At 35.4% G+C, this 18417-nt stretch overlaps 1 protein-coding gene across 3 annotated transcripts in view; it reads left to right on the top strand.

Moving 5' to 3' along the window:
• The window catches only part of AGMO (alkylglycerol monooxygenase), a 359152-nt gene that overhangs the window by 175662 nt on the left and 165073 nt on the right, over nucleotides 1-18417 (top strand). For all 3 annotated transcript variants that reach the window (XM_065938980.1, XM_065938981.1, XM_065938982.1), the window contains exons 9-11: nucleotides 2043-2177; nucleotides 3664-3780; nucleotides 17612-17694. In XM_065938980.1, the coding sequence (XP_065795052.1) occupies nucleotides 2043-2177; nucleotides 3664-3780; nucleotides 17612-17694 (335 nt within the window). The remainder of the gene's footprint in view (nucleotides 1-2042; nucleotides 2178-3663; nucleotides 3781-17611; nucleotides 17695-18417) is intronic.

The raw sequence follows: 18417 nt of genomic DNA, 5'->3' as shown, positions 1-18417 counted from the left end.
TTTTTTTTTTTTTTTTCAGGAAGATGTTAGCAAATATTTCCAGGTACTTTCTTAATAAATATTTCTAGGTACTTTCTGTTTAGAACTGAAGTCACGTTTCAAGATAATACACTTAGAGACACTTCTTCATTGGGTAAGGTCTTGTCTTCATAATGTAGAGATTAAAAAGAAAATACAGCTTAATCTCTGTCCACTAGGAGAGAGCCTTTCAAACCTAATGTGCATATGAGTCATGGGAGGATCTGATTAAAGGATGGGTTCAGTAGGTCAAATTCCGTTCAAGACTCTGTGTTTCTAACAAGTTGCCAGGAGATGCAGACACTGCTGGTTCATGGTGATCCTTTAACTAGCAAGGTTTGGGGAGTGTACACATGGAGGAAAAGGGGCTCTTATTTGAGATACAATAAGAGGTTGAAAACTGCATGGCGTGAGCTGCACAAGGAATTGAACGATTAGGTTTTGAAGACACAATACTCAGACAATCACAGGTCTTTATGAGCTGCTGCTGAATCTGTGTTCAATAATCCAGGCTTCTGCCCTCAAATAAAATTTCCTTCAGCATAATAATTGTCAGAACTGTGTCTAAGGTTTAGTCTTCTCATACTCCCTTATATTGTCAGAAATATCAAATCAGGATATTGTAATAATTAGGAGTCCCTCAACTTACATAATTGCATATCTACTTTCACTTGTATCCCTCTATATTTAGCTAAATTTCTCCCCTTCCCAGCAGAGGATTCAAAATCAACTTAGAATGACCCCTGTTAGATAGAGAGGGCTTTTTTTTCCTTCTTTATTTTTAAGCGTAGACCATTCATTTTGCTTTCCTTTGGGGTCCAGGTATTTCAGGCCATTGGCAAAGAAATAAGTAAATAAGTGAGAAAATGCTCTTTATTTAAAAACATTACCATGCATTTCTCATGACTTGTGTCTAGAATGATAGTAATATACTTGCAGTCAGTTTTTAAAATAACAAAACAGGTAAGTGTATTAAAGTGTGTCATGCTATTAATTTTCTGTATTATTATTATTTTTATTACAAAGCCTCAGTTAAATCCTACATTGTTCCTTAATTGCTTTAGAGTCCTATTGTAATATTTCAAGTAATTTTAAAAGCGATTTTTATAATGTTAGCAGTTTAAATTCTGTAAGAGATCATGAAAATACACATGAGACCACTAAGTCTGATAGAACCAAAACTTCTCTCTGCATTAATTTATCACTACACTTATAATAGAACTCATTTTTAGAGTCTATAGCTGATGCCCAATATCTAGCACTATTTTTAATTCTATGATGCATTATTATAATATGTGTGGCATATATAGCTAATTATCCTAATAGCCAATATTTAATGAGTACTTGTGCATACTTTAACTTTATACCTATCAATGTGTGTTACTTAAAGAATGTGAATTGCAGCTATAAGCCTCAAGGTAAACTTTTGACTCAGCAAACTTTTTTCTTATTACAGAATATGAAAAATACTTATAAATCTACCCTTAGAAATGGTGCTGAAATTTTTTTCTTAATGTGATATGTTTACCTGTAATTCAATATGGTAAATAAAATTCTTTTAAAAATATATAGCAGATACGCATATTTATATGGTTCTAGTTCAACTTTAACAACTGTTTAGCAAGTCTAGAAAAGATGTCGTTCGACATGGCTTGTTGAGTGCACAGGCTGCTAGTTAATACCATTGGGGGTAAAGTCCCTGAACTCATTTTTTTGTTCTTTGTTGATTTTTCTAAACTATTCCCATATTTAAAAATTTCAAACTTTGTGGAAGTTTAGAAATATTGATAAGAATACATTTAAGCATTAATATACATTAAGGGGTGTATAGAATGCATAGAATAAATTTCAATTTATAACACAATTGCATATTAATCACCATTAGCAAATTATGTATAACTATATATTAAAGAATAATATATAAATTGCATTATACAATAAGATAAAACACATGACTTAATGTATGTAACCTTTTTGTTGTGGGTTTTCCTTATTTCAAATGAATTAAATTTTTATTCTTCTAGTTCCATCATTTAGTTAACATATGGACTACATTCTGGGCCACGCCTGGGTTCTTCAATAAGTTTTCTGTCATATTTAAAGGACCAGGATGGGGTCCAGGTAAACCAAGACTTGGACTGATTGAAGAAATCCCAGAGGTAAATAATGTTCATGAATTTGATGATGGCAAAGATTAATTTCCTATTGTCAGGTCTTCAGCCAGCCTGTAATTCATGCTGACTTCATGCAAGTCTGAAAAAATATGTTTCCTGAGGCAGATGCAGTCACACAATGTGTAACTTAATGAGTGGACACCTCCTAGGGGCCAATAAGAGGGGTGCCGTCTCCCAGACTGATGCTGCCTCTTCCTAGGGAGCATGGTTTGGGGCAGAGCACCAGAGACTGGTTTTCTTGGCTCTAACCCACAGCCAATAGCCTTTGTGTAGTACAGAAACCACACAGACACTTGTGGGTCCCTCACAGAACCTAGAATGTGAGAGATGGAGGGAGCCTTTTGGATGATTCCGTCCAGTCTTCATTTGTTCGTGAAAAACTGAGATCTCCAGAATTGAAGGTCTGAAGCCATACCAAAATGATGTGGTTATTGGATTCGACCACAACTTTATTCATTCCATAGTGTAGTGGTAGCAGTAAATGCAGAAATCCATTAAAAATAAAACATTAAGCAAAGTGGAGATGTAAAACATAGAAATCCAAATGAAAAATTCAGTTTCAATATGGAATTCCTCTGATGAAAATGAAAAAGGAATTTCTTTCCAATCATTTAGCGTATATATTGCAATTGCTTATCAAGATAGCTGTCATTCATAGTAATACAAAAACAATAAGCCACTGTTGATTTCAGAGATAATTATGAGTATAAAAATTAGCCAGTATTTCAAGGAAATGAAGTCATATGTTTTATTTGATTATGTTATTTTTCAAAAATCTCGATTTAAATAAGGATATTTTCTCTTGCAGTTATGAAAGCTGCTGTGTTGGAATTTCCCAGACACCTGGTTATGTTCACAGCTAGTTACAGAACAGCATTCTAAACTGATAGAGGTGAAAATAGTTTGCTTATTTCAGCTCCAGAGAGTCTAGTCAGCTATGGTTCATTTATTATTTTCCTTTTTTTCAATAGATAATTCTAAGTGAATATTTTAAAGTCATATCGATGCCTAAATCTGCATTATAAGGATAGGATTATAGTGTTTCTGGGAAACTGTAGTCTGGGAAAGTTGTTTTCAGTAAGACAGTGTTTCTCTTTGCAGCAAGATTATCTCCACTACCGCAAATCACCTTCCATTTTCTCTTTTGCTATACTTTGACATATAATCATGGACATATTTTGATATTTCATTTAACATGTTCATTTTGTTTATGTTAATCATCAGTATCAATTCTTACATTGCTCTATATAAAGCAGGCAAGATCAGACTCATAATGTTTCTGAAATGAGAAACAAGTCTCCTAATTTTTATATTTTTTCTATCTGAAGTAATAAACATGAATTGTTTCAAGGATTTAAAAAAAAGCAAAATCTTTCATTTCTTTTTTCATATCTCCTCTTCACTTAGTGTGAATTTCAATGAGAGAGATAATGGAACAATATCATGGAAAAGTTTTTTTCTATCTTTCTAGGTCGAGGGGAAAGAAGTTCCTTTCACATCATCGGCATCTCAGCTACTGAAGATATATGTACTGGTACAGTTTACTCTGATGCTGGCATTTTATGAAGAGACCTTTGCAGATAAAGCTGTAAGTAGTGATAATTTTAAATAGAGTGTGAAAAAATTATCTGTCACTCTGAAAATGAAAATAAGCTCTCTTTTCTCCCTGTGCGCTATTCTTTTCTGTAGTTTTTTGAATTTTGGCAATATCTCACATTTAAACAGGTAAACAAATTCATCTACAATCAATTTAATTAATTGAGCCAATTGTAAGTTAATTATATCCAAAATATTTCTGTATAAAGTGTTCATCAAATAGTAAATTATTAGTCTAAATGGCAAGTAGGAAGTGATTTGCCAGAAATAAATTCTTCAACAATTATAAGGAAAGTATTTCAGAAGTTAGAATTAAATATTTTGGGGAAAGTGGACTTTACATCAATTTCAACATGCTTATCTTCAGTTAGAGAATACCCTGATAACTTGAATTTAGGGGATTTGCAATGTATGGTGAGGTTTATTTATTGTGCCCTTTCTAAATATTCAAAATATTCAGTTTGTCTTACTTAAGCACAAAAGCACTGGACCAGGATTTAGAATCTGGATTCTGATTTAGGCATTACTACATGAGGAATCATTTTTTGGCCATATAAGAATACCCTCACTGCCTACATCTTGAAGAAAACAAGAATAGCATAATGTGTATAGCAACGCCCTGTAAACTATAAAAAGATAAAAACAGGTATTTTAAAGTATTTGTTTTGTATCATAGATGTATTCACATTATGTTTTTTTCAAAAAATACTTAAAATTGTTCAAAGAAATACATAAATTATAATAAAGTAACTAGGTTGGAGACTTCCCCTGTGACTCAGAGGTAAAGAATCTGCCTGTAATGCAGAAGATACAGGAGACACAGGTTCAGTCCCTGGGTGGGGAAGATCCCCTGGAGGACAGCATGGCAACCCACTCCAATATTCTTGCCTGGAGAGTCCCATGGGCAGAGGAGCCTGGTGGGCTACAGTCCATGGGGTCACAAAGAGTCGGTACCACCGAAGCGGCTGAGCATGCATACACAGCTAGGTAGGAAATAGGTGAAAGAGAAAGTAGAATGACGGGAGAATGGAAAATCGGTGTCTTTGACTTTGTTACCAAGTAAATACATACCTCATAAAAGAACCTCACTGTAAGCCAGAAAGATAAAGATCATTACAGCATACTAACACATATATGTGGAATTTAGAAAGATGGTAATGATAACCCTATATGCAAAACAGAAAAAGAGACACAGATGTACACAACAGACTTTTCGACTCTGTGGGAGAAGGTGAGGCTGGGATGTTTTGAAAGAACAGCATGTATATTATCTATGGTGAAACAGATCACCAGCCCAGGTGGGATGCATGAGACAAGTGCTCGGGCCTGGTGCACTGGGAGGACCCAGAGGAATCGGGTGGAGAGGGAGGTGGGAGGGGGGATCGGGATGGGGAATATGTGTAACTCCATGGCTGATTCATGTCAATGTATGACAAAACCCACTGCAATGTTGTGAAGTAATTAGCCTCCAACTAATAAAAATAAATGAAAAAAAAAAAAGCAGAAAAAAAAAAAAGAACCTCACTGAGTTAAGAATGTTGAGGACTCAATGAGGACTCATTCATAACTCTGTATGAATAACAGTTAGGCTGTAAAGAAACAAGGAAAAGGGAGTTTCCATTTTCAGCCAAGTGGGTTAGATACACCGACATCTTTTTAGGTGTTTCAAACACCTAAAATTGCTGGCAAAATGTAATTTTTAAGAAAACTCTTTACACTACATAGATGAGTTGGCAAAAAAAATTGAGGTACTCCTTAGATGCTGAAAATGTTGAGAAAATGCAGATTCAGTGAGGTGCTATTTCTGACCTGCCAGCTGCCCCAGGCCCTGAATAGTCACTGTTGATCAGTTCCTTAAGGGACCCGAAACAAAGCTGAGAGTCTACATGGGTAGAAAGTCAGTTATAGAACTTCAAGTAAAACAACTGAAAGCAAAAGAAATGCTCTTAGTGAAGGGATGGAGATGAGGATGAGGAAAAGAAGCATAAAACAGAAACTTGCCCTTACTGAACTTGACTTTGAGTAAGCAAAAAATAAAGTCTTCCATGTGATTTTTTAGCTACAAACCATCTCTCACTCAAATATTCATGCAGGATTTACACTAATCATTAGTTTATAAACATAAACTAAATACATAGTTTGGTATCAGATGAGGACTCATGTTTAAAAGACTCATGTTCAAATCATGCTTAGAGCAGCCCTCTCAAACATAAGTCTCAGCATAGTCCCCAGGTAATATCTCAATGATAATAAACATAGAGATAAAAAGCACAGAAACACACTAGGAGAAAGCCGCCATGACAAAGCACTTAGCAGAAATAACAAAGGAGTTAATAGATTTTGAAAATAAAATCAATTAAAACATGAGTTAAGTAAATTTAATGTTTGAAGAAGCAAAGTTGAAATTAAAAAGAAATTAGAAATTATGGAAAATCAAGACACAATGATGAAGCACATTTAGAAATAATCAAATTAAACTTCTAGAACACAAAAATAGAGTGGACATGAGGAGGTCAGTGACTTCATTGACAGCTTGCTTCTGCTGCTGCTCCTAAGTCGCTTCAGTTGTGTCCTACTCTTTGTGACCCGGTGGACGATAGCTCACCAGGCTCCTCTGTACATGGGATCATTCAGGCAAGAATACTGGAGTAGCTTGCCATGCCCTCTTCCAGGGAATCTTCCCAGCCCAGGGATCAAACCCATGTCTCCCACACTGCAGGTGGATTTTTTACCTTCTGAGCCACCAGGGAAGTCCAAAAATACTGAAGTGAGTAACCTTCTCCAGGGGATCTTCCCAACCCAGGAATCACACCAAGGTCTCCTGCATTGCAGGTGGCTTCTTTACCAGCTGAGCTACTAGGGAAGCCCCACTTTACCATAACTCCACCTGAAGACTACTAAAAGAGAATTAGCGCATTAAAAGAGCAAAAAAAATATCTATGATACAGTGCTAACAGACAATGATATAAAAAAACTAATAGAAATTGCCTTTAGACATAGAAAATAGTGTGAAAAAGTCTAAGAAAATGTAAAAATCAAGAAAATGCATATGAATACAAATGGGATTAGCGGGCAGTGAATTCAGGCAAGATTTATCACCTTTTTCAAAGATTATTGACCGATATCAGTCTATCCATGAAAGCTCCATAGTAGAAGTTGATAAATAAGATATGCAGAAAAATTAGTCTAGTATAAGGTTATGTTAAAATAACTTTAATATGTAAAGGCTTCCCTGGTGGTTCAGATGGTAAAGAATCTGCCTGCAATGCAGGAGACCTGGGTTCGATCCCTAAGTTGCAAAGATCCCCTGAAGGATGGTATGGAAACCCACTCCAGTATTCTTGCCTGGAGAATTCCAGACAGAGGAGACTGGCAGGCTACAGTCCACAGGTCACAAAGAGTCTGTTCTAAGGAACAGAATATCCAATTAAATGCAGCTTAAATGAAACTGGAAATTCAGAGGCAAGTATTTCGAGGATTGATTAGTTTAGCAGTTCAAAGATTCAGAGTTTCCAAAAGGCTTCTCTACAGTTCTCTGGACTTTCATCATCACAATTACAGCAATTCTGGGCATCCTGTCCTGACAGTGACACCAAAAGCAGCAGGTCATTTCTTAGACATTTCTTTTAAGAAAGAGAGGGGAAAGATTCCAGACTATTTCTCAGCACATGTCCTTTCATGTCTCTTTGTTCAGGACAAATTCATATGGCCACACTGAAACAATAACTAACACCAGGTCATGAATTAACCATGAATATAGCATATGAATAAATCATATTAAATCATATCATAATTCAAGCCCTGGGGATAAAGGGTTCACTTTCTTGCTGAGCATATCCCTTCTTTATACCTGGATAAGATCAGCAGAGTATTAATATAGTAGAAATGGGGGATATTTTCTGGTTGGACAAATAACTGTATGTCATAGTGTATCTTGCTAAATAAAATAGATTTACAGAAAGTTATTACAGACACTATTGGATAACCTTGAAGAAAGCCATTTTAATTTCAAATATTATTTAAAGACTTTAATGATCTATGTATGTTTGTGCGTTTTTTGCATTTAAAATTAGTAACCCGATATTGCTACATATAGTGACTCTAATTTTGGACAATAGACAAGTTCACTTGTGCTCTCACTCCATGTATAACTTAAAAAAAAAAAAGCTACAGAAAAGACTTCCCTGATTTTAGCAGAAAACAATGATTTCATTTCCAGTTTCCATTCTATGAACTTAAAAGAAGAAATAGGATACAGTGTGACCAGAAATGCTTTGGAAATATCATGATAGGAAATATACAGGTTTACTCTTTGCTGGGTCATATATGTGCTACACTAATGAAACCATTCCACGTTGTAGCAAGGTCATTTGTCTTTAGCTGCAAAAGAAACAAAATTTGAAGCCAACAATTTCTTTCAGGAGCAAAGGTTTCTTAAAAGCAGCATGGATTACATTACTCTTAGCAATGCGTGTGTTGATGTCAAACTAACATAATGGTTAGACTTATCAATTGCTTCACCTAGGGCCTCATAATCGTGTCTTCAATATTATGTAATTACCCCATCACTGATTACTTTGTTATTTTAACTTGTTCACCTACATTATGATTAAAATATATGTGCATTAATGGAGGTTGGATAATTGAGTAACACCAGAAAAAAAGCTGCATCATTTATATCTAAATATCTACCTAACTTTTGATATACTGATCAATACTGAGTACAGTTGGCATTATTGAATTTTTAGACTAAATATAGTCTCAAAATAAATTAACCTAATTCACAGAAATAAAAATGAAGATTTACTCATTTTGACTTTGCAAGAGAGGCCTTAATATTAAGTTCACTGAGAGAATTTGACTGTATAGGCTTGCGTGAGTGCTACTTGGGTTAAAATGTAGCCAGACAGGGTGTACATTACAATATGTAACTCATAGCATGGTTTTCGCAAGATTTTTCCACTGTCGTAAAAAACTATATGAGAAACTGATGTAGATATGTCGACAAAGAGAAATATCAAGTGATGAAATCCTTTTCAGATTGAAATTAAAGTTGGAGACAGCTTCATCCTTGACACAAATTAATTTTGAAAAGTGCATTTGCTTATTTCCCCACACATGTTTTCCTTTGCTAAAAACATGCTGTGCAACTAGCGGGAAAAAAGTTTGCTTATTTGCAAAATTCTATGGTGCCTTTGTAGTCTCAGGGATGTTTAAAAGCATCTGAAGACGTTAAAATCCAACAGAAATATTTTTTTTCCAGGTTGACTGTAGCCAATAATCACACAGAAAAGTTGTGGCTGACTTGTAATTGCAGACCCTGCTGTAGTCGGACAGCTTTTTCTGTTTACGCATATACCAGAGTAGATAAATACTTACTTGTTTAATGTACGCAAGTTCTGCATAAGTAACTCTGAGAGAAAGCAATCTGATGACCGCCATAAAGATGTAAAAAGGCACATTCCTTTCTCACTGAAATTTGCAATGCATACATTTAAATAGATATTGTTTAGTTTAGTGATATGACCCACAGTCTTTCATGTTGATTTTGCTTTAGTAATGCTTGGGAAATCAATTCCTAAGCTGCCAGGGTTCACTGCATGGGGTGATGTCATGAATATGGGTTTGAAATGGAAATATGGATGCACTAGCATGCTTCCAAAGTAGAACTTTAAAGGCAATGTTATCCTTTTCAATAACAGACTCAAAACAGTTTGACTATTTAATAAGGTTGTATAATAGAATATGGGCTTCCCGGTGGCTCAGATGGTAAAGAATCTGTCTGCAGTGCAGGAGACCCAGGTTCATTCCCTGGATTGGAAAGATCCCTTGGAGAAGGAAATGGTTACTTACTCCAGTACTCTTGCCTGGAGAATCCCATGGACAGAGGAGCCTGGCGGGCTACAGTCCATGAGTTGCAAAGAGTTGGACAGGACTGAGCAACTAACACTTTCACATAATAGAATGTATAGTAAAGTTAGTGCAGATATGTCTAACACAGATTATTTAGTGATACATTTCAAGTTAATGAGGCATTTGAGATTATTCATATAAGTCTGGAAACAGGATTTTATAGTCTTCAATTCCCCTGGATGCTGTACTCTGTAAAACATTACGGGCAGTAAACTTTTGCTGCAGTGCTCTCATATTGACAGGTTTTAACAGATCCTTAGGAAAAAAATCAATATATCTAGTTGTACTTTCATAACAGAGAGTGTCACTTGCTCAAATTAGATCTAATTTAGGACCTACGTGAAACCTCCCAAGTCAATATTCAGTGCGTACTGTTTTCCTCCAGTGCAGCCCACTGGGATTGAATTTAATTTCCTAAAGTTTTTAGGTGGTAACTGAAGTAATATCAAAAAAGAAATGTAGGCTCAATTGAGTATCAATTATAATTTAAAGCCATGAAATGAATGTAATAAATGTGTATTAGTAAAGGGAGGCTATTAACCAAAGCTACCTATCTAATAAGCATAGATTTCAGGAACTTAGAAAAGTGATTCCTGTGAATGCCAATGAAAAATATAGTTTTGTCCATTGTATTGAAATACGATAAAGTGGGAAATTGAAAGTTTAAAATGCCTTTTGCATCAAATAATGGAATGTTAACTGAACTTAAATACATCTTCATACTATTAGTACTGTCTTAAAGTTTGATCAGTTATCAGGCAACTCCTTTCAAAGCTTTCATATAATAAACACCCTGAACCATAAACTGCTTATAATTTTAATTCATATCTCATTTTGATTTATTAAAACTATTTAAAAATTAGACACTTTAATTCAGTGTTGGAAACTCAAAATCTCAGTGCACAGATTTTGAGGGTCTTATTTACTAAAAGTCATCCTCCTGAAAAGACGGGCTTCCCAGGTGGCGCAATGGTAAAGAATTTGCCTGGGATGCAAGAGAAGTGGGTTGATCCCTGGGTCGGAGAGATCCCCTGGCGGATGGTATGGAAATCTGCTCCAGTATTCTTGCTTGAGAAATCCCATGGATGCTGAGGCCTGGCAGGCTACAGTCTATGGGGTTACAAACAATTGGACACGACTGAGTGACTGAGCATCCTGAAAGGAAGTTTGCTTCTCTGAGACTGTCTTTTAAAACCTTTGTTATCTTTTGTATTTTGGGAAAGAACTAAAAGGTGTATAGCCGATATTTCTATTTATTTCTTAGTGAAAAAATAAAAGTATCCTATCTAGAGTATAGAAAAAGTTGGCATACTGAATTTAGTGCAATGTTAAAACAAATACTGGTAACTTAGAAAGATTCCAGTGACCCCTGGAATAGTTCTAGTGAATATCCAAAAATGATAATGATAATGTCAATGTAAATGTCTTCCTAAGCAAATGTCATAGGACCTTTCATTGCTAAGTTTGCTCAGCCTTGGACTAACTGCTATTCGATACTGAGGTAAGACCCTTTCATGTTCTCTACCCACTTCCCAGTGAATCATGAGTAGGTTCATTTTGCTCGTGGCAACTTGTACTAGAGCTGGCCCTGCTGTGAGCCCTGGGCGTTGTGAACTCTAGTTCTCTTCTAGCCTTTGATAGTCTCCTCATATATGCATGAGCTGATGTATGAGACCTGGTGGGCACCCTCTGCAGATGAAGGGAGTTCTGTCTATGCAGCTCTCTCCTCTTTGGTCCTTTCTACCAAACAGTCCCTCATGGCTCAGACGGTAAAGAATATGCCTGCTGTGCAGTAGACACAGTTTCAGTAGGGATCGGGAAGATTCCCTGGGGAGGAGAATGGCTACCCGTTCAAGTTCTCTGGCCTGTAAAGTCCTATAGACAGAGGAGCCTGGCAGGCTGCAGTCCATAGGGTTGCAGAGAGTCAGACATGATTGAGCAACTAACTTTTTCTTCTAAACAACAGCCTCTTTGGGCTTCTCCAAAAACCCAGCTCTCTTTCCCCAAATCAGGAAGTCTGCCAGGTCCCTCTCAGTTCCCTCTGTGCTGCAGCCTAGAAGCTCTCTCAAGGTAGTAGCCTGGGACAATAGTAAGGGGTTCATGCCTTTTGTATCCCATTTCCCTGGAATCACTAGTCTTTGTTGCCTAATATCCAGGGTCTTGAAAATGATTGCCTTGTTGATATAGTGTTTATTTTGTTTTCAAGTGGAAGGGAAAATCGATCCTTATTTCTCTGTTTAGTTCAGTGCACATTCATTTTTTTCTTAACAGAGTAGAAGCATAACTTAAAATATAATTGAAACTAATTATTCAAGTTATGTTACTTAAATTTTTTAAAATAAAATTTTTGCTTTTACTTCTTACATGTTTTTATAGAAAGTCATTAACTCCATATAAATTAATTGCTTCTTAAGTGTGTATTTGTTATACATTTTAGGCAATGTATTTTCACCTTTGATATATATTTATTTTGCTTGCTTCTAGTTTGAAATTATAGAAAATGTTCATTCTAATCGAATATCTTTATGTATACTTCAGTAGTAACCAAAAGTTCTGAAAATGTAGAAGAAAACAATATAGTCAATATTGACTTTTTAAAAAGAAAACAGGATTTTATTTTGATATAGATTGTTTAGATTCATGTAGAATTACAAATTGCTTTATGGCATCGCCTTGAGTTCTGCTCCTGTATCTAAGTTGTAATTCTGGGAAGCATCTTCAAGCCTTCAGGTTTCAGCTCAGGGTATCTAAAAGGATGATGGTGAGATGGTTGAATGGCATCACCAGCTCAATTGCTGAGTCTAAGCAAACTACGGGAGATAGTGAAGGATGGGGAGGGAAGCCAGGCATGTTGCAGCCCATGGGGTCGCAAAGAGTCAGACATGATTTAGTGACTGAACAACAACAACTTCAGTCTAAAAGAAGCCATTAGAGTCATGGGGATGATGAGGTAGCAGAGCAGTTATGCCTCCAACCAAATTTTCTGCCTTCACATCAGAGGTTATGGATGTTTAACTATTAGGGAATTTTTTACCTTATATTTACAGATGTTTGGAAAAATGAGCACTTTGAATCAAAATAATGATTTTAGTAGACCTTTTCAGATACCTTACAGTGAAACTCCTAAAAATATACCACCGTGAGATAATAAAATGAAGACATTTTCATCTCTAAATCCTTAGGATTATGAAAAATTTTATCAAATTATCTTTGATGATAAACTTCTAAGAAAAGAATTTACATAGGAGATTACTATTATTTGAGGACATAGTGTGTGGATCTGTTATCTCCCTTTGTGAGGTTTGTTGTGTGGGAAAATATAAAAGATCATTGTGTTGGTCACCGGAATTTTTCCATGATTGAGTAAGAGGGTGATATCTCCATTCAAGAAGAAAACAGCTTTCTTACTTATAGGACTCTCACACTTTCATTAATTGTTAAAGCAACAAGTATATGATTTATGCATTCCTATGTAGTTAATGTTGCCTTATGAGTATTTTTTTCTCATCTACTTAAAGTAGCAGGGAAGTAGTGTTCTTCAGGCATAAATGCTTGGATGGTGATTCCTATACCAGGAAACCTAAGGAAATAAGAGCTACGAAACTGCTTGGGATTTGAAAGATAATTTTAAAGGAGAAAAATTAATTCCTTGCTTCATAAGCTTTTTATAGTTATGAACATCCTCATTTTTGTGATAAATACTTATATTCAATGCTTAATTTACAACAATTCCATTTTAGCACTTGAGAGTGATATTCTACATGAAAGATATACTAGCAGTAAATGGTGTGAAATGGTGGGAAGCCCAATGAAAAATGAAATTGTACTGTTATAAAAAAAATTAACAAGCTTCATGTCATTTCACCTCTTGTTTAAAACACAGGAGGCTAAGTATTTATAGTGATCAAAGTCTATAAATTCTATTCTGCTTTTTTGCTCTAGTGTAGCCAGACTATTGTCCAACCAGCAGGCATTGAAGGAGTATGGTTTCTGGGGCAGGGATTCTGACTTTCCTGCTCACTCTCGTAAACTCCTGTTTACCACACTGTCTAGCAAAGGCTCAATACATATTCATACAATGAATTTGTAGAAACCAGAGAATGTCTCCTGCATTTGCAGGTGGGTTCTTTACCACTGGTACCACCTGGCAAGCCCAACAAAAGATATTATATGGAAAAACGTAAAAGTTCCATAGAAAAATGGACTCTTTACGGAAACCATATTGAATTCCTTTGTTGAGGAATCTGTTTCCTTTAAACTGAGTTTCAGGATGGTTTTGTTCTTTATGAAATTAAATATAGAAATATTAAAGCAGTCAGTGTTTTAAATATTTAACAGAAGTATTTAGTATATTACTATTAAATTGTTAATTAAAAAACTGAATTTTTTAATTTTAAAGAACTAATACATTTATATTAAATTAAATATTTAATGTTTTAATATTAAACTACTTATTAAGCCAGTTAGAATTATATTAAAGGTATGAGTAAGAAGCACACATGTAAAATATTCAATCATTTGGTCAGTCAACAAACATAGATGCTATATGTAAAACACAGCAGAATAAAGTTATCGATAATAAGGTTTACATAGGGTGAACGAGGATATGTGCTAGTTAGCTGAATGAAGTAAAGGGATAAACCTTAAGGATCACTGGAGAAAAGTCATTTTAAGCCTAAGAAACTGTAGAAGAAATAGGTTTGAGTGGGAAGTACATCATATTCAAGAGCAGAATTTCTGATACAGCTTAAGAGTGAAAGACAGAAATTGTTCAGGGATGATAGATAATACTGGGTATGTTGTATAGAGGCCAGAGTAAAGCCTGAGCTTTATTCAGAGTGAGATTTGAAGCTCATGGGGGATTTCGAATGTAAGAATGGTATAACATGACTTGTGTTTTTGAAGAGACAACTCTGGCTACATACTCAGCGTGGAAAGCCAGGATAGGTGGACACACAACTTAGAATTAGAGAGGCCAGTCAGGAGGGTGTTTTAATTGTGTGTGTGAGCAAATGAAAAGCTGGAGGTGCCAGCCCTCAAACGAAGAGAAGCAGGGAGAGTGTGGTATGGAAGAGGAACTCAAATACAGGGCTGTAATCAGGCTAAGTTTCAGGTACTTAGTAGCCAATAGAGGCTTGACAAGGCAGGCAAATAGTCATATTAAGTTGGTTTTCACACCAACACCATTAGCTAGGATGCAATTTGCAGAGAGAGGAGTTCTTTATCATTTTTTGGCTCAGGGATCATAAATTCCCTTACCAAAACAAAAAATATATTTTGCCCTGTCTCTTAATTTCCTATGATATTTGGAAGAGCTAATTAACCTTTTGTTTGTGCTTCCTTATCATACTGTAATTAATTAAGATTAGCTTGAGTGCTATTTGGAAAATTAGTAAAGCCTAAATATAATAGCATTGATAATTATTATGACCATTTGTTGACTTCTTACTTTATGCCAAGCACTCTTCTAAGTATTTTATTACAGTCTTTGCCAAACTCATGTTTTATTTGAGATGTACTGAACACATAACACAGCTTAGAAATGCTGAAAAATTTGATCATGTTTACATGGCTAATAGGTTCAAATAATTTCAAACCCTGCATTCTTTTAGAGCATTTAAAATCATGCTACAGGTTTGAGTCACAAATCATTTCTCCCTCCCATATGAATTTTTTCCTAAAAGATCAAAAAGAAGCAATAATGATATGCTAAGTCACTTCAGTCGTGTCTGACTCTTTGCAACCCTATGAATGGTAGCCTGCCAGGTTCCTCTGTCCATGGGATTTTCCAAGCAATTTTCTTCTCCTATATATATATACTATATATAGTATAGTATATATATTTATATATATATATATATATAAATATATAATATATATATGTGTGTGTGTGTGCATGTGTGTGTGTGTATTATTGTTTAATCACTAAGTTGTGTCCAACTCTTAAGACCCCATGGACTGTAGTCCGCCAGGCTCTTCTACCCATGGGATTTCCCAGCAAGAATACTGGAGTGGGCTGCTACTTCCTTCTTCAATAATGGTAATAAGAAGCATGTTTTTAGAAACAAAATATTTCCCTTAAGTCAACATTCCCTGGTTGCTCAGTGGTAAAGAATCTGCCTGCAATGCAGGAGACTCAGGAGACATGGGTTCGATCCCCGGGTCAGGAAGATCCCCAAGAGGAGGAAATAGCAACCCACTCCAGTATTCTTGTCTGAAAAACCCTATGGACAGAGGAGCCTGGTGGGCTCCAGTCCATGGGATCTCAAAGAACCAGACACGACTGAGCACACACATACACAATCTGTTCTCTGCTCAAGCACCCCTCATTACTTCTACCATGAGGAAAATATTTTGTTTGTTTTGCTTTACTGTCCCAGAGAAGCCACTGCTGAATTTCACACACCTAAATAGCATTTTCCTGCTCTCCAAATCTCCATTTAAACATTGTGGAATTCCCCGAATTCTCCATCCTGTATCTGATATCCAGCACTGTCTCCACTTTCCTAAGCATCCTGACACTTTTCATTCAAATCTTTGACTACTCAATAATAGTCCTGTGCTGAACTATGGCTCTGGAGGGTTAAATTCCCTTGGCAATTCTGGATGACATGCTAGGCATATGGAAAGTGACTTGGGAAGTGTTAGAAATTGCCCATAAGAGACGGGGCTGATTCAGAAGATGATATGGAACAGAGATACTGGGTGTGAGCAGCAGTGGCAGTTGGTACCTTTTGTTTATAACTTTGGACAGATGCTGCTTAGTTGTAAAAGTGTATATTAGTTAATAATGACTTGACGTTACCTCTAGTTAGGAAAAAGAAAAATGAGAGAGTGTTTGATCACTCTATTAACCAATGTAATACAACCTTTGGTGTTCTTGTGAACCATCAATCCCATCAGTGAGTAGGGAAGCCGTCCAGTGGCTGGCTGTGTATCCAGCTCCTTGATTTTATTCATCTACTGTCAATCTGAAGCAGTAACCACCTGGTCCTCACACGAGTAACTTCAGTATAGACCTCTGCTTCCAATCCCTTTAAGTGTGTTGCTCATGGATTCTACCACCGTCACACTTTGGGGTCAGTTCGATCTATTTTGAATTTCAGAGATATCGTTTATTTCTGTGTGACGGAAAAGTTACTTAATCTTTTGAGTCTCATTTCCTTTGCTTTCTCATAGTCAACTTATAGAATACCTATTCTGCAAGTTTGTTGGGGACATAAAAAGAATTAATGTGTATAGAACACATAGTATGGAAGCTGTAAAACAGTAGATGCTCAATAAACATAATTGAGCATCTGTTAAATTTTTACATGTAAACAAAGCATGTAATTAATTTGTAATTATGACAGAGAGATATGTTGCTTTTGTTACTAACTCAAAAAAGGACTTTTGACTTATAGGTAGGAATATATACGTTTCATCAAAGTCTGAGTGGATACGTATAATCTCTTTCATGTACATGTTCACACTAATAAACACATTCTTTTTTAAATATTTTCTTTATTAAAGGCAGCTTTGGGTTTGAAACAACAAAGACTTGGCTGATATTAAAAATAACCATTTAAAGGTGGTATTTATTCATAAAAGGTAAGTGATTTCTCCATACGTGGGGATACAGGTGTTTCAAAGAATTATGAAAGTCAAAACTCTAAAGAATTATTAGCAAGAACACTTTAAGCAAAGTATCATTAGAATTGTCTAATTCATTCTCCAAGTGTCCAGGAAGATAACTAAATGCTATTAGGAAAACCAAAATATTCCTTATATATTCAACCTTTTTGAAAAATGTCAATAACAAATGATGCAACATAAAAAATCGGGGCTGCTCTTCCTGCCAGCTTTAAATTAGAATGCTCGTTTGGCTGACCCACCTAAAGGATCCATTGGTTTCTTTGTTTGTTTGACAGATACTATCTCAGGTCAGTCTCCTTCTAAGGGTTTGCTTCATTATCCTGACCCTGACCTCAATTGGATTTCTTCTGGATCAAAGGTAAAAAGTGAAATTCTTTCATCTTATGTAACTTTGTAATGTGATTTTAAAAATGTCTGTGAAATTTTGAAATTCAGCAAACATTGATATTAAAAGAGTAAAGCTGAAGCTGCAATTTCACACTTTCATTTTAAATGCAACAGAGTAGTGGTTTGTCTGATTTTATATCAAGGGATCATTTTATTTATTTATTTTTTTTCAAGGGATCATTTTAAATCTAAGCCTTTTAGATGAAATTTAGGTTTTTCAAATATATTAAGAAAACCCATAAAATAAAATGATTAATTTGGCAAAACATAGAGTATAACTCTGAGTACATAATAAAATATAAAAATGATTTGAGTATTTTCCTTTGCTATTGAATAGTTCACAATATATGCCTAAATGTATGTACAGTTGTTTCTCGGTATCCATTGGAGATGGGGTCCAGAACCTAGCCCCTCATACCAAAATTTGCAGATGCTCAAGTCCCTTATATAAAATGATGTATATATATATGCACAGAACCTATGCACAGGCTCCCATAAATTTAAATCATCTCTAGATCACATATAATAACTAACACAATGTATACTGTATTATAAATGCTACGTAAATAGTTGCTGGCAGTGGCAAATCCAAGTTTTGTGTTTTGAAACTTTCTGAAATTTTTAAAAAATATTTTTTCATCTTAGATTGGTTGAATCTGATATGCAAAACCCACGATTATGGAGGGCCACCAGT

Source organism: Muntiacus reevesi, chromosome 6, assembly GCF_963930625.1.
Source record: "Muntiacus reevesi chromosome 6, mMunRee1.1, whole genome shotgun sequence".
In the NCBI taxonomy this organism is placed as follows: Eukaryota; Metazoa; Chordata; class Mammalia; order Artiodactyla; family Cervidae; genus Muntiacus; species Muntiacus reevesi.
This window is presented reverse-complemented; position numbering and strand designations above follow the sequence as displayed.